The sequence below is a fragment of the Hemiscyllium ocellatum genome, chromosome 19 (genome assembly GCF_020745735.1).
Source record: "Hemiscyllium ocellatum isolate sHemOce1 chromosome 19, sHemOce1.pat.X.cur, whole genome shotgun sequence".
In the NCBI taxonomy this organism is placed as follows: domain Eukaryota; kingdom Metazoa; phylum Chordata; class Chondrichthyes; order Orectolobiformes; family Hemiscylliidae; genus Hemiscyllium; species Hemiscyllium ocellatum.
In genome coordinates this window covers 34,751,928-34,767,281 of record NC_083419.1, presented here as the reverse complement: position 1 = coordinate 34,767,281, position 15,354 = coordinate 34,751,928, and the positions used below count along the sequence as shown (strand labels likewise).

General features: G+C 36.6%; 1 protein-coding gene across 1 annotated transcript in view; it reads right to left on the bottom strand.

The window, feature by feature from the left end:
- Window positions 1–7,080: 7,080 nt before the first annotated feature.
- The window catches only part of bmt2 (base methyltransferase of 25S rRNA 2 homolog), a 112,047-nt gene continuing 103,773 nt past the window's right edge, over window positions 7,081–15,354 (bottom strand). Inside the window, exon 5 of the mRNA XM_060839360.1 lies at window positions 7,081–8,075. Within this exon, the coding sequence (XP_060695343.1) occupies window positions 7,446–8,075 (630 nt within the window). The 3' untranslated portion in view covers window positions 7,081–7,445. The remainder of the gene's footprint in view (window positions 8,076–15,354) is intronic.

Genomic DNA, 15,354 nt, shown 5'->3' with positions numbered 1-15,354 from the left:
TAGGAAGAGGCTCCAGGAAAAACAGTCTAGGGCTGTTTTTCCTGGAGCGTTGGAGGCTGAAGGGTGACCTTAGATAGGTTTACAAAATTATGAGGGGCATGGATAGGGTAAGTGGGCAATTTTTTTTTCCCTGGGGTCAGGGAGTCCAGAATTAGAGGGATAGGTTTAGGGTGAGAGGAGTAAAAAGATATAAAAGAGACCTATGGGGGAACTTTTTCACACAGAGGGTGGTACGTGTATGGAATGAGCTGCCACAGGAAGTGGTGGAGGCTGGTACAGTTGCAACATTTAAGAGGCATTTGGATGGGTATATGAATAGGAGGGGTTTGGAGGAATATGGGCTGAGTGTTGGCAGGTGGGACTAGATTGGGTTGGGATATCTGGTCAGCAAGGACGGGTTGGACCGAAGGATCTGTTTCCATGCTGTACATCTCTATGACTCTATGAGGTTACGTTAAAAGAACTGGAGTATGGATTTAGGAAGCCCAATAAGGAAAGAAAATCTGGTGAATTTACAAAGAGGCTGAGGGCAAAATCTTGGTACAAATTTTTCAACAAGTACATGTGCAACTTTGCTAAATGAAAATGTTTTCTTTTGCACAGGGTTAAAATAATTGATCATTAGTAAAAGAACTTCTAATTTTCAAGTGAGTTCAAGTAATTTTCAAAATTACTCCCACAAGCCAGATTTTAAATTTCAATTGTCAATACAGGTGGTGATTACAGGGTAAGCTTTATAATGCTGCCAAGACAGATATTTAATGGTGAACTCTCACAGAAGGGAAAAGAACCTGTACCGCCTGTTGTAAATTAGTTATTAAAATGCCTAGAATTTTAATTGTATTGTTGAAAAATCATTACTATGTTCTGAATGGGGAGTGATGTGGCTGGAGACAGAGCATAAGAAATAGGAGTAGATCAAGTGGCCCATCAAACCTGCTCAGTCATTCATGGCTGAGCTTAAGGTTCAACTCCACTTTCCTGTGCATTTCCCATATCTGTAGATTCTCTGAGACATCAAAAAAATCTTGTTGATCCCAGTCTTAATTTTGTTCAACATATGTGCTTCCACAACCCTTTGGAGTATAGAATTCCAGGATTGACAACCCTCTGAGTGAAATAATTTCTTCTCATCTCATTCCTAAATGATCAACTCCTTAACTCGAGAGTATAACTCTGTGTTTTAGGTTCTCTGACCATCGGAGTCAATCTCTGAGTGTCTAGGCTATGAAACCACTTCAGAATCATGCACCTTTCAGTGTCATTCTCTCTTAGGCTTTTAAACTCAAAAGAACCAGAAGCTCAAGTTACATAACCTGTCATTGCAGGCCTATGTCATTTCTAAATGGAACTTTTGGAGAATCAAGTGACTAGTTTTCACATTTTGCCACAAAATGGAAGCAGCTTTTTTTTCCCTAAGTAGATACACATACATTGAAACCAATGAGAGGGCAATGGAATTACATGCTCCTAAAAAAGGTAGACAAGACTTTTTTTTTAATAATATCCATCGAACAGGATGATGGTGGGATCTGACTGCCTTTTTGAAGAGATGAGACTTGTGGATTTCTGCAGCTTGCTACCAGAAGTCAATGTGGAAATACACAGAAGACTAAGTGAAAATGAAGTTCAAATGACACTGAAAAACCTGCCCAGGTAGCAGGGAAACTCCTGAAAATGAAGATGATCTTTGAATTGAATCTTCTTGGTTATCTATCTGCTCTGATTGTGGCATAAAGTATTTTGGTCGAGTTTATTACTTAATGGGGAAGTATGTTTCCTTTCATTTGGCATATTAGTTGTCTATTAATTAATGTTTAGTATATATGTTGACTTGAGTTTGTTTCGGTAAAAGTCTCCAAATGTGAAATTGTGGGCTGTTGTTTCCTGGTTGTTGGGAAATGACCCTTTTTTAAAAGGTTGTTCTCTATGGGGATCATAGCATTATAAAATAGATGATCAAAAGTGTGCTCAAAACAATAGATTTTTAAGGACTGTCATAAAGAAGGTAGTAGAATAGTAGAAAAGTCTAAGTAGGGCATTACAGAGCTTTGGGGCCCTCTCATCCAGGTGTCTGATAACTCCACTTATCCACAGTCCCCATCCCTGCTGAAGCCATTAGTCCTCCTCTAACCTCAACTCTGGGCCACAGCCCATCCTCAGTCTGTAGCCTTCTTTGGATTTCTCCTGTTTGACTGGAAACCATCAGTCTGATTCTTGGGCAGAGGGCTTACTTGTGATGTCACACGGTGGAACTAAAATTGATTGGTGTGTGGGACAATCCCAACTTCTGGTTTTCTCATGCTTTCACAATCCCCCTACTCCCAGCAAATCAGGCAAGTTAAAATTCAGTCACAGAGGCCAAAGTTACTCTATAACTGTTAAATATTTAAGAATACCCTTACTTTGTGAAAGGTGCTAGAGAAATGTGAGATTGGAGAACCATTTTAGACAAGTAAATTCTAGACATAGGAAAATGCTTTGAGGTGAGCAATAAAGAAATGTTGCAAGTTTCAGGGCAAGTTCCATCATACTTTAGTGGAGAACTTTCTATTTGAATAGTGATATCCTTTTTTTCCAAATTTGAACCAATCCTCTCAAACTAAGACTGGCACATTAAAAACCATTTCTGACACAATTCCTCACATCCTTTCAAAGTCTGATTAAATTTTCATATTTCACTTCTGCTGAGTTACAATATCTGCCATGAAACTGCATATTTTGACTCACGGTTTTGAACACATAATCATCAATTCTCAGCTCGTCAGAATTGTCTACATATGTAGTTTGCAATACTAAAAATAAATACTACGTAGTCCAATACCACATTTCAGTCAAAAAAATGCACAATAATGTACCTTGAAAATTTCAATTTATTGCCTTAGCAACTACACAGCTGACACTCAGAAAACCGTAGATATGTCACAATGCAGTTTCACCATATTAAGTGACCATTGTCAACAGGTATCATTTTAAGCACTTCCAGTAAGAAAAATGAAATTTACATACAGTAGAAAAAGTCACATTCATTTTAGTAAGATCTGATACTGATGCAATAACTAAAAATGTACCATTTGGCATTACTTGAGTTTTCCATCACTTTGTCCAACCTATATAGATATACAGATGTAGAAATACATAAATACTTAAAGGAATGATTAACTCAGAAAACAAGTTTAAGGTTTTTATATCTGTTAGTATCAACCATACCATTCAGCAAATCAATACTTGGGCAGGAGGTTAGTGTCAAATTACAATTTATAGTTACTATTTTTTTTAAATGGTACACATGAAACAATATTAGGTGGCACGAATTGAGTTTATATTTAACCATATAATATCAAACTCTCAGTTTGGTTAATGATACAATTTTAACTTGCCAACTTTTCAGAAATAACAACTTCAATATTGTCATCATATTTTAAACACTAGTATAAGAAGGTGAAATAAAAAGTTGTAATTGGTAAATTCAGGTAAATAATTTTTATAACTGCTTGTTAACCAAACTAGTTATATTTCTCAAAACAATAGATAAAATGAAAATTCAATAATTCCAATTATAAATTAGCTGTTTCTGCAATTCAAAATCTAAGGAGAACAAAAGTTTAGAAGATTTATGGTTACTTGCAATTACTTCCTGAAGATGTAGATTTTTTTGAAACAATTTCAGATTATTGTTTTCAAAATAAATTAAGGTAATTTTTTTTGTCCAAAAGAAATTAATGGAATTTGACACTTTTCAAATTATGTTTCTAGCTAACCATAGTATAAAGGACTCCCAAGCAAAATGCCACTTCAGTCTTTGGCATCTATGATGGTGAATATTCACAACATGAACAGTTTAACAATAAAGTAAATCAATAATATAAATCTGAATGGCAAAAAAAAGCTGTTGAAATTTTCACAGGAATGCCAAGTTTTAGTTCTGACACTATAGAAATTAACTGGAACAAAACAAATTTAACCTTTTAAAGTCTAAGTCAGAGCAGATCAAGTATCAGTTGAAATGTAAAGCAAAGTAGTTGTAACCCAGGTCACAAGGTTTAAGTGCAAAACCTCATTGAGGTAAACTTTTCACAAAATGCAACCTTGAAACACAATTCCACACAGTGGCATTTTCAAAATGCTATTTTACCTGCTAACCTTTGGCTGGTGAACAGGATACTTGTGCATATTGAAATACCGAGCCAAGTAACATCCTTTTAAATTTCAATAATATATTCAAATTTTTGCACATCTATGCTACAAAATTTGTTATGCAGAATTGTGCTGTGAAAGATTTGAATTAAAAAAAGCTTTTTTTTAGTTTGTCATATAAAAACATCAAACCTACATTTAACCCACACACTTGTCTTATTAACAATTTGTTTAGTGTTTCTTAAACTTAAAATTATATGTTTACAAGAAATTCATACTTTTAAAAATGAGATAAATCCTTGTTTTCATTGGATCAAAAATATAGCTTTGATCTATTACCAGATTTTACCCATGTAGCTGCAATTAGCAAAGCTCCATATAAAGGCATGAGCCTATTTAAATTTGGGCCATAGGGAATCATGGCATTCTTCTTGGTCTATAACTTTGCCACTGAAATTTTTGTTTGAAAAAGCAAATACATAATTCCGTTCAATTTGTTCTCAACTGCTGGATTTGATCATTTATAAAATTCATAAATGATTAATGAATGAAAACAAATTTAAACTGAGTGTGATCTGTTAAAACATATTTCAGTATCAATTAGTTATTGAATTATCTTTGCATTATTTACGAACTGAAGTATTTTAATTTCTTTACATACCAGTGCATTTGTAAAAGCTTGAAGAAATGGGTTTTGAGACTTGTTCAGTTGACAGGAGAAGCAATATCTTACTCTTTTGAAAAACAAACAGCATGTGAACTGCATCTATTATAGTTAGTGTTATTAATATGCTTCACAGTTGTAGAAATCAGTAGTAGCTTGACACTTAGGAACATGCAAACTGAAAAATATACTACACAACTCAAGGTCAATTTGCAGAGAAAATATGTTAGTGATTGTATTTAATAATTATACACTGTTATAAAAATTGCTGATACTAAATATATGTCAGGTTACAAGTGAACCCTTCAGGGGAAGTTATTTTAACTGCATCAATGGAAAATTTGCGTAGATTAGTTTGAAATTAAGCCCCAAATGTCTGGGGCAAAGCAGAATAAAATTCCATCTTTTAGGATGCTACATACTGCTTAGCCAGTCAACAGTTCAGGGCTAAGACATCTGATAGAAATGTGAAAAATTACTGTTTGATACAATTATAAAAAAGGGCAACTATTTTTCTTATTACAAACAGCTTTGTGAACATTTATTTTGAATGCCATTTAATTTTTTTATCTCACACTTAGGGCACCTATTCTAAGAAAACATATTATTTTTATAGCCTTTGGACAATTATATGTCTTTCTAAATCTATTTTAAAAGTACCAGCAGTTTATTGCACCTATTTAAATGTGATCTTGGAATACCTACTAAAGGACGAGAATGTTATTCAATATTGAATAGGTAATGGTCCTGGGTTGCTGGCAGGACCTAAATGCAGTTGATAAACTATTAGGATATTGCTAATGGAAAACTTATCAAAAACTAGTACGGGGGCCACACAAATTTGAATTACTACCAGTGGAACCAAGAGGGAAAATTATAACTTTTTTTTGCCTTCACTGAGTCATTAGAGCATGGAATGTTTTAATATAAATGGCTTTTATAAAATATATCAATCTTTTAAAGTAAACTGGTTTGAAATGATAAACGTAGGGGAATGGAGGGAAAGTGTTGAAGAATGAGTTTCGAGTAAATTGTTCTGGTTGAAAAGGCTGCATATTCATGGACTTCATGCATCAAATGACTTTTTATGGCACCTCATATAGGAATGGCAAACCAGCTATTCTGAAGTAGATAACTATAATTTGGGTACTTGTCCACTTAGTCATATATGTGGTATGCACAATAAATGTAGATGATTCTTTGCATGCTGAGAGGGAAAGAGATATCCACAGCTAAAAACTATAATATGAAATGAAGTTCCCTTGTGTCGTAATGTCATAAGATCAATCTTCTTGAAGTGACAAAACTTTTTTTTAAACAAAATATGGTTAGTTAGAAAGAGGATTGCGTAAATAACTTGTAAATTTGAATGTAATCCATTTCAGCACAATTGCAATGATCATTAAAAAAGCCATTACATTCTATATATTTCACTGCCAATTGTTAGCTTAAATGTTCAATCCATAATCCAATCAGGAAAAATAATCACACTTTTTGCTTCATTTCTTTTGACTGGATAAATGCAATTTTTTTTTCAGATGAGTACATCTGCTAATAACAGGATAATATGCATGCGTTTACCTGTCATGCTAGAAAAGAACACTAATAAGAAAAATCTACTGACTATGCACAGATTTATACAACACACAAATTTCAGGCAACCATCCTCTTCAGTGGCATATAATTATGCTAAGAGGCTCTTGCTTTGTTCCTCAATTTACTTGCCACAGCTTTACCACAGATGCTGACTACTCCCCTCACTAAATGATTTTACTTTCTTCAGAGATCATCAGCCAAAGATCGCAAGGACAAGATGGCATATACTTTTCAAAAAGACCAATGCCAGTTTGTTCAAAAACTGAACATAGTAAGTTGCTTGTCAAGAAAATTTGACATTATCTTCTGTGAAACTAACTGCAAAGTTACAAATAGAAATAGTATGAAATATAGCCTAACTATAGGCAGCCAGCAGAAATGTAAATTCTTAAAAGAAGTTTGTCTTGCCTTTCTTTCAAATTTGTCAAAGCAACAAAATTAGGGGTAAACAACACTGTTTTTGAATTGATATCCCGTATAAATCAAGTTCCTGGCTACAAACAAGTTGACAACATGCAACAATGCACTCATCTAAGTGAAATTTAGAAACATAGACAGATAAAATACAGAAAATGCCCATTATGTTTGAAATCATAAATACATTTTTGCTTTGGCAAAAGTTTTCCTAATTTTTTATTCTATTAATCTAATTGTTTAGTAAACATTTTATTGTTTCCCCTGCAGTAATCAATAGAATGGCATGGTCACTTGTAAAACCTTTGAATTTAAAGTACTAGGGTAATTTCCAATTCACAAAGCTGATAAGATGATACTACAGTATCAGGCATTTAATTTGACATTTAGGTAGTCAGCTTCATTTTGATTTACACTGATGTTGTTGCTTGTGAAGTACATTACCAGGTGGATGTACCCCTCAAACACTTCCATCTTCTAACAGATATAGAAAGAGTATTCCACTTTGTAAACTTTTCACATTTTCTATGTGCAAACTGTACTGCATATTTTGTATACAATACGAGTTACATAATGCAGCAGAATTATTTTGGCAACACAGCAGCTCTGGTAGCAAATAACTAGAAGTTCTAGGTTAGCTTAAAAGTAAAACTGGTTCATCTATTTCATGGAATGGAATAGAGCTGGCTTGGCTCTCTCCAGAGTCTGAATCATAGGGGGCATCAGGTAGCTCCAAAAAACTGTAAGCTATCTGGTCATCTTCCATTTCTGATCTATCTTGGCGACTGGCATCTGAGTGTTCCTCTTCATCTATGTTATTGAAATCCTGTGGAATAAATAGCATCTCTGGGTAATTTCTGCTGACTAGGTCACTTGTCGTCTGCAGAGAAATTTTTCGAAAAGCTAGGAGATGCATGTGGGAGAACTTCACATATTTGTACCTTTTGAATCCTAAAGATTCAATGGCAGTTTTCCAGCTCTTAATCATATAAGCATGACGGTTTTGATGAGAAGAATCAGGGGTGATAATTAGGAGCAGACCATGGAGTGCTAGAAGTTCATGGGCTTTTTTACAGCAGATCCAACGTTGGTAAGGGGCAGGAAAGTAAGACAGCAAAAGTGAAAAAACAACAACATGAAACAGCTCTCCCGGAAGAGAGTCAATGGGATTTTTTAGCTGCCTGAGAAAAGCATTTATTGCATCTTGAGCAAGCTGGAGGGGCTGTTGCAGCTGAAGATTGAGGAAGTCACATTTGTATACACTCTGAAAAACAAAAACAAAGATTATTAATTACAAGATTATTTTTTCACAGCCTAGCTATTGTGCATAAAATCTTGGTAAGGCATGTCACAAAAATATGTAACTGTCAGGTAATGAAACACAGTGTGCAATATATATTTTATGTTAACATTCAGTAATAGTCTTACTGAATGGAGAAATTTGGGTCAGATGTTCATTTTGATGGAAGATCTCTCTGCTATGGTGAAAATGCCAGAAGAAGTTGGAAACCCTAAGTCCCACCACAAATACATCATCTCCCATTTTTGTGGGAGTGGTCGGCTGTTCACACGTTCCCAGAGGCATTTAAATGTTCAGCTACCTCCAATGAAATGGGATTTTTGAGTCCCTGGAGTGTGGGGATTAGACTACGTAAAAGCAGGTCTGTTTGCAGTGCATTTCTTTTGGAAAGTTAAGGTCCTGGAACAACTTTGAGGGAGGTAAGCTGCCCTTTAGTGGGGGGTAAGACATTAACTTGGATTGTGAAAAATAGCATGAGTGCATAGAAAGTGTATTTTTAAAATTAATTTATGGGATGTGCTGGTACATAATTCAATATCAGTTCCATCTCTTGGTCACTGCCTGGCATTTTTGTGCCGCAAATGTTATTTGCTACATATCCACCTCAGGCAGTGCTGTTGTCCAGGACTTGCTGAGGAGTACTTCATTAGCATACATTCCTACATTTAAAAAAGCTGTTGATATGATGTTGGTCTACTTCAAATCCCTCATTGCCTAAGTCTCCCCAAAAGGTTCAGGTGGGCACACGATTTGCTGAGTTGACACGGAGACTATAATCAACGGTCGGGTTGACTGGAAGGATAGCAGTATGAAAGCTCATGGAGGGAATGTGTATAAGATGGATATGGGTAGGGCTGGCAGCATGATGGCTCAGCAGTTAGCACAGCTGCCTCATAATACCGGGTTTGAGTCCAGCCTCTGGTGACGGTCTGTGTAGAGTTTGCACATTGTCTACCTCTGTACGGGTTTCCTCTGGGTGCCACAATTCAAAGATGTGCAGGTTGGGTGAATTGGCCAGAGTGTTCCAGGATGTGTAGGTTAGATCCATTAGTCAGGGGTAAATATAGAGTAATAGGGTAGGGGAATGGGTCTGGGTGGATTACTTTTTGGAGTGGACCTGATGGGCCAAATGGCCTGTTTCCACACTGTAGGGATTCTATAATTCTATGTACTGTGTAGGTGAAGGTAGGTGGAGGGTATTTGGTGGCATGGTGGGATGAGAGCAGTGAGGGAAGGAGACAATGGATGAAGGAAGGACATTTTATATTTTAGTCTTTAAACTTTGAAGAGATTGCAGGCGAACCTCGGGAGGCTTTTTGCCGAACCTGCTTTGGGAATTGGCAGCCTCCTTCGCTCTTCATGGATCATTTGGTCCAACTCCCAAATCAACTTGCCACCTTGGGCTGAAAATACAAAGTGCAGGCTGTCATTTTTAAAGGGTGGGCTTTACCTGCCCCTCTGCTCCCAATTCAGGAAGTCACAAAATCAAGACCATGGTGCCAGATCATGTACGGAAAAAGGCCATAAAGAATTATTAATTTGAATAAATACTTTTTGCAAGAATGAGCTTCTCTTGAATTTTTGTTAATAAATAGGTACTATTGAAGAATCTGAAATATCTTCTTCGGTGTTCCATTTTAATCATTTAATACATGTGCCACTCAAGCCTCAGTCTAGGTTGCCAAGTGAGAGAGTGGTTGAGGACAGAAAGACCTGACATATTTTTGTGATAAGAAATCATGTATTAATCATACTTTTTTATGATCAGTAGTGATTTCAAATGGACGGAATTATTAGATTTCAAGAAAGTAGCAATATTAGTTTTCTCTTTGTCTACCTTCTGTTACGGTTATATCTGTAGGTCAATCCATTTGTATAAAAAATTGCCCTCATCATTTCAATGCAGTCTGTGCGTATAATATGGGAAGAAATCCATAAAAACAACAGAGCATGAACTTGTTGGATTATATACATGCAAAGCAAAGCACATTATCCAAGATATCAGCCAATTCAGTCACTTCAAGACTCATGGCAGAATCTTCTGATCCTGAGCAGAGATTAGATTAGATTAGATCATCCCCAAACTGAGAGAAAGCCAACAATAATTAAGACTTGATGGCAAACAATTTTAGAACAAAGTTCTTTTTTAATCTTACTTGCCAGTATAATTAAAACTTAGCATATTGCAACTGCGTGTATATGCAACTCTTAGAATATGCTTCAGACAGCCATATTTAGGATGTTTAAAATAGTTGTAAAACAGGTTTTGCATTATTACAAATATTATAAGAATGATGAATTTAGTACCTACAAATATAAAACTTCGATTAAATTTGGAATGTGTTTAAAAGTTTAAAATTAGTCTACATTAATGTTTTTACCTTCTTTCACACTTATGGACTATAAGCTATGTAATTCCTCATGGTTACTTACTGCTCAACTGGATGAGCAGGTGCAGGTTGCTTTGCCAACTGACTTACATCTACTGCTTCTGATTGCTGGTCAAATTTGTGTGGTCGTCCTCTCTTTAAATGCTTCCTAACTCACTAATACACAGCCCACAATCCCTCCCCATTCTGTGCTGGTGGAACCTATGCAAGGAGGGCAGTTTACTCTTTAGCTGGATTGAGTTTAATATTCTATTTACTAGCACCTTTGTAGGTCAGAGTGATGATCAGGGAATTCTCTGGAATTTTTGTATTTATTCATGGGATGCAAGTGTCACTGGCTAGACCAGCATTTATGGCCACTTCCTAGTTGCCCTTAAGAAGCGAGCTGCTTTCCTGAACTACTGAAATCGTTCCACAATGCTGTACGAAAGAGAGTTTGAGCATTTTGACCCAGCAATAGTGAAAGAATGGCAATACATAAAAAATTAGCTGTTTTGGTAAGTAGAACAGCTGTAACTGAAAGTGCAAAGCAACAGAAATAAAATTCTCCAATGTCAAAATAGTGTTTTAAAAAAATAATGGCACTCTACTTGAATCCCCATAGCATTCTCAACAAGATAGTACTAATAAATGTAAAAAGGTATGATTTAATTTCTATTATGGAGGTATGGCTGCAGGATGACTATGACGAGGAAGTGAATATTAAAGGATATTCAACATTTAGGAGGGACAAGCAAAGAGAAAATGAGGTGGAGTAGTTTTAGTAGTAAAAACGAAATCAACTTTTCATAACAGATGATCCTTGATCAGAAGAACAGGATGTAGAATTCATTTGGGAGGAACTAAGAAACATTAATGGCAGCAAATATGGTAGGATTGGTAATATATATCTGCCATGTATCAGCAAATTAGAGTTGCATGTAGCAAGGGAAATATAGTGAGGACTGCAGATACTGGAGATCAGAGTCCAAAAGTGTAATGCTGGAAAGCACAGCTGATCAGGCAGCATCCAAGGAGCAGGAGAGTTGAAACTGATGAAGAGTTTATGCTAGAAACACCGACTCCTCTGCTCCCCAAATGCTGTCTGACCGGCTGTGCTTTTCCAGCACCACACTTTCCGACTCTGATATATAGACTGGTTAGATCTGACAGCACCAATACTGAGAAGGCAGAATGTTTGGAATGTATCTGATACTGTTTTCTACAGCATATGTTGAAGAACTGACTAGTGTGCAAACTATCTTTGATCGATTATGAAATGAGAAAGGGCTAATTAGGAATCTCATGAAAGAATCTTTAGGGAATATTATGGTAGGATTTTTAATTAAGTTGGAAGGAGATGTAACTAAGGTCTTAAATCTAAACAAAGCCAATTATGAAGATATGTGGAGGAAATTGGCTGTGATGAGATTGAAAGAATATATTAATTGGTTTGAGGCCAGCATTTATTGCCCATTCTCAATTGCATTAAGATGGCTTTAAGAGTCAACCACATAACTGTGGGTCTGGATTCATATGTAGGCCATATCAGGGCAGGATGGCAGTTTCCTTCCCTCAAAGACATTAGTGAACCAGATGGGTTTTGCCTGACAATTGATAATGGATTCATGGTCATCATGAGATGCCCAATTGCAGATTTTTATTCAATTCAAATTCCACATGAGTACAGGAGCAAATAAATTTTGCTTCAATTGTTTATACAGTGCTGGTCCATTTCTGAAAGAAGACATTCTTGCCATTGAAACAGTGGAGGTTCATAAGACTGAATCCTGTTAGGGGGAGACTAATTGGGGAGAATTTTTTGGAATTTATTTGTTCATGGAATGTGGCATGGCTTGCGAGTATTGCTTTAAAAGTGATTTCAGGGATGTGGGCGACACTGGTTGGACTAGCATTTCCTGCCAATACTTAAGAAGATGAGCTGCCTTCTTGAACTGCTGCACTCCATTTGGTATGGGTACTACCACAACGTCAACATGTGTCCAGAAATTCCAGAGTTTCTTCATATTACCCAATGAACACACACTGAAGTCAATACGGTGAAATTCCATTAACTTGCCTGTGTTTTTCTTGCATTTTCTGTTCTAATTGCAACAGCACAATGCATTAATACTTTAATACACACTGCAGAGATTACATCCAATATATTAGGAAATTATTTTCTTGTGAACAAAGATATCAAGGATCCACACCATCAAGATAAAGCATGGAGATCACGCAGTTGTGAAATGATAAACCAAGAGTGCATTGTACAATTTGTCAAAAGGTGCCAAGTGATATGACACTTTAAATATATACAGTGAAACATCAGATTTTATTTGGCATGATATTCCAAACTACTGGGAAATGAAAATGCAAATAAGAAAAATAACGTGCTCAAGTTTAGGACTGAAGAATGTTACTATTCAAAACTTTCCAAACTAAAAACACTTGGAGCTAGCTTTTACCCTTGAGGATGATGTAGCTTCAGCCTGAAAATCCCAAAATAAATTGGTAATCATAAATGTAAAGAGTAGACTAAGAGGAGAAAATCCCATAGCATATTTGATAAAAATTCAGTAAAATGGAAATAGCCATTTGAATGGAGTATGTTTACTCCTGTTCGATTATCTGATGGCTCTAGGGCACTGAAATTTTTGTTTGTGGACCACAATTCAAAGAAATTAGCTGCTTCAGTATCACTCTTCCCTATTCCCTCCAAGTTCATCTCCTTTACCATCCCAGTTCTAATACTAAATATGACCAAGTCAACAAAGACAGGAAACATTTACTTCATTCTTATTTTCTTCAGTGTCATGTTGTGAAATATTTTTGACTATTTATCTTGATGTTTCAGTCTCAAATTATGTGTTGGTCATGTCATAAAGCTCTATTCATGTTTACATGTTACCCAAAATCTTCTGCATTACTGTTTACATGCTGCCAGAGAAACAAAATCAGATTCTTCATCTATTTACACGTTAGTTTAAACTTAATTAACTTTAAAACACCAAATTTGGTAACAGTCAAGGAATGTTTTAGTGGTAAGCTGAAGAAATGTCTCCCTCATTTCCATTTTAAACTGACCCCCACTAATTCTCAGGCTGTGCCCACAGGTCCTAGTATTCCCACCTGATGGAAACAAATTCCAAGCGTCCACTCTTTCTTAGCCATGCATTACCTTGTAAGTTTCTATTAGATCTTCCCTCAACCGTCTAAACTTTAATGAATACAATCCCAGGATCCTCAGCTGTTCATCATATGTTCGGCCTACCATTCAAGGGGTCATCCATGTGGATCTCCGCTGGGTACGTCCAGTGCCAGTATGTCTTTTCTGAGGTGTGGGACCCAAAATTGGACACAATATTCTAAATGGGGCCTAACCAGAGCTTAAGAAAGTCTCAATAGCACATTGCTGCTTTTACAAACCAACCCTTGAGATAAATGACAAAATTACATTTGTTTTCTTAATTACAGACTCAACCTGTAAGTCAACCTTTACAGAATCCTGGACTAGCACTCCCAGATCCCTTTGTACTTTGGCTTCAGGGATTTTCTCACAGTTTAGAAAATAGTCTGTCCCTGTATTCTTTTTTCCAAAGTGCAAGACCTCGCATTTGCTCACATTGAATCTCATCAGCCATTTCTTGGACCATTCTCCTAAACTATAAATCTTTCTGCAGTCTTCTCCTCCTCCTCAGAACTAACTGCCTGTCCGCCTAATTTCGTATCATCAGCGAACTTCACCAGAATGCTGCCAGTCCCTGCATCCAGATCATTAATATATAGAGTGAACAGCTGCGGCCCCAACAATGAACCCTGCGGGACACCACTTGTCACTAGCTGCCATTCCAAAAAAGAACCTTTTATCCCAACTCTCTGCCTTCCGCCAAACAGCCAATCCCCAAACCATGCAGTAGCTCACCTCGAACACCATGGGCCCTTACCTTACTCAGCAGCCTCCCGTGTGGCACCTCATCAAAGGCCTTTTGGAAGTCTAGGATTTCCCTGGTCTAACTTACTTGTTACCTCGTCAAAGAATTCTAACAGGTTTGTCAGGCACGACCTCCCCTTACTAAATCCACGCTGACTTGTTCTAATTCGACCTGGCACTTCCAAGAGTTTAGAAATCTCATCCTTAGCGATGAATTCTAGAATTTTACCTACAACCGAGGTTAGGCTAATCGGCCTATAATTTTCCTTCTTTTGTCTTGATCCTTTCTTGAACAAGGGGGTTACAACAGTGATTTTCCAATCTGGGGCTTTCCCTGACTCCAGTGATTTTTGAAAGATTACAACCAACACCTCCGCATTTTCTTCAGCCACCTCCCTCAGAACTCTAGGATGTAGCCCATCGGGGCTAGGAGATTTATCAATTTTTAAACCTTTTAGCTTTTCTAGCACTTCCTCCTTTGTAATGACTATCATACTCAACTCTGCTCCTTCACTCTTAATAATTGTTGGGATATTACTCATGTCTTCCACTGTGAAGACTGACACAAAGTATTTATTAAGTTCATCAGCTATTTCCTCATCTCATATTACTAGCCTTCCTGCATCAGTTTGGAGCGGCTTAATTTCTACTTTTGCCTCTTGTTTGTTTCTTATGTATTGAAAGAAACTTTTACTATCATTTCTAATATTATTGGCCAGCTTACCCTCATATTTGATCTTCTCTTTTCTTATTTCTCTCTTTGTTATCCTCCGTTTGTTTTTGTAGTCTTAGTGATTTCTTAGTGCTCTTAGCCACTTTATAGGATCTCTCTTTTTCTATGAAACATTTCCTGATTTCCTTTGTCAGCCATGGCTGTCTAATCTCCAACAATCCCCCATCAACACCACCCCAAGATAATCTTTCTTTTCTTTGGGATGAA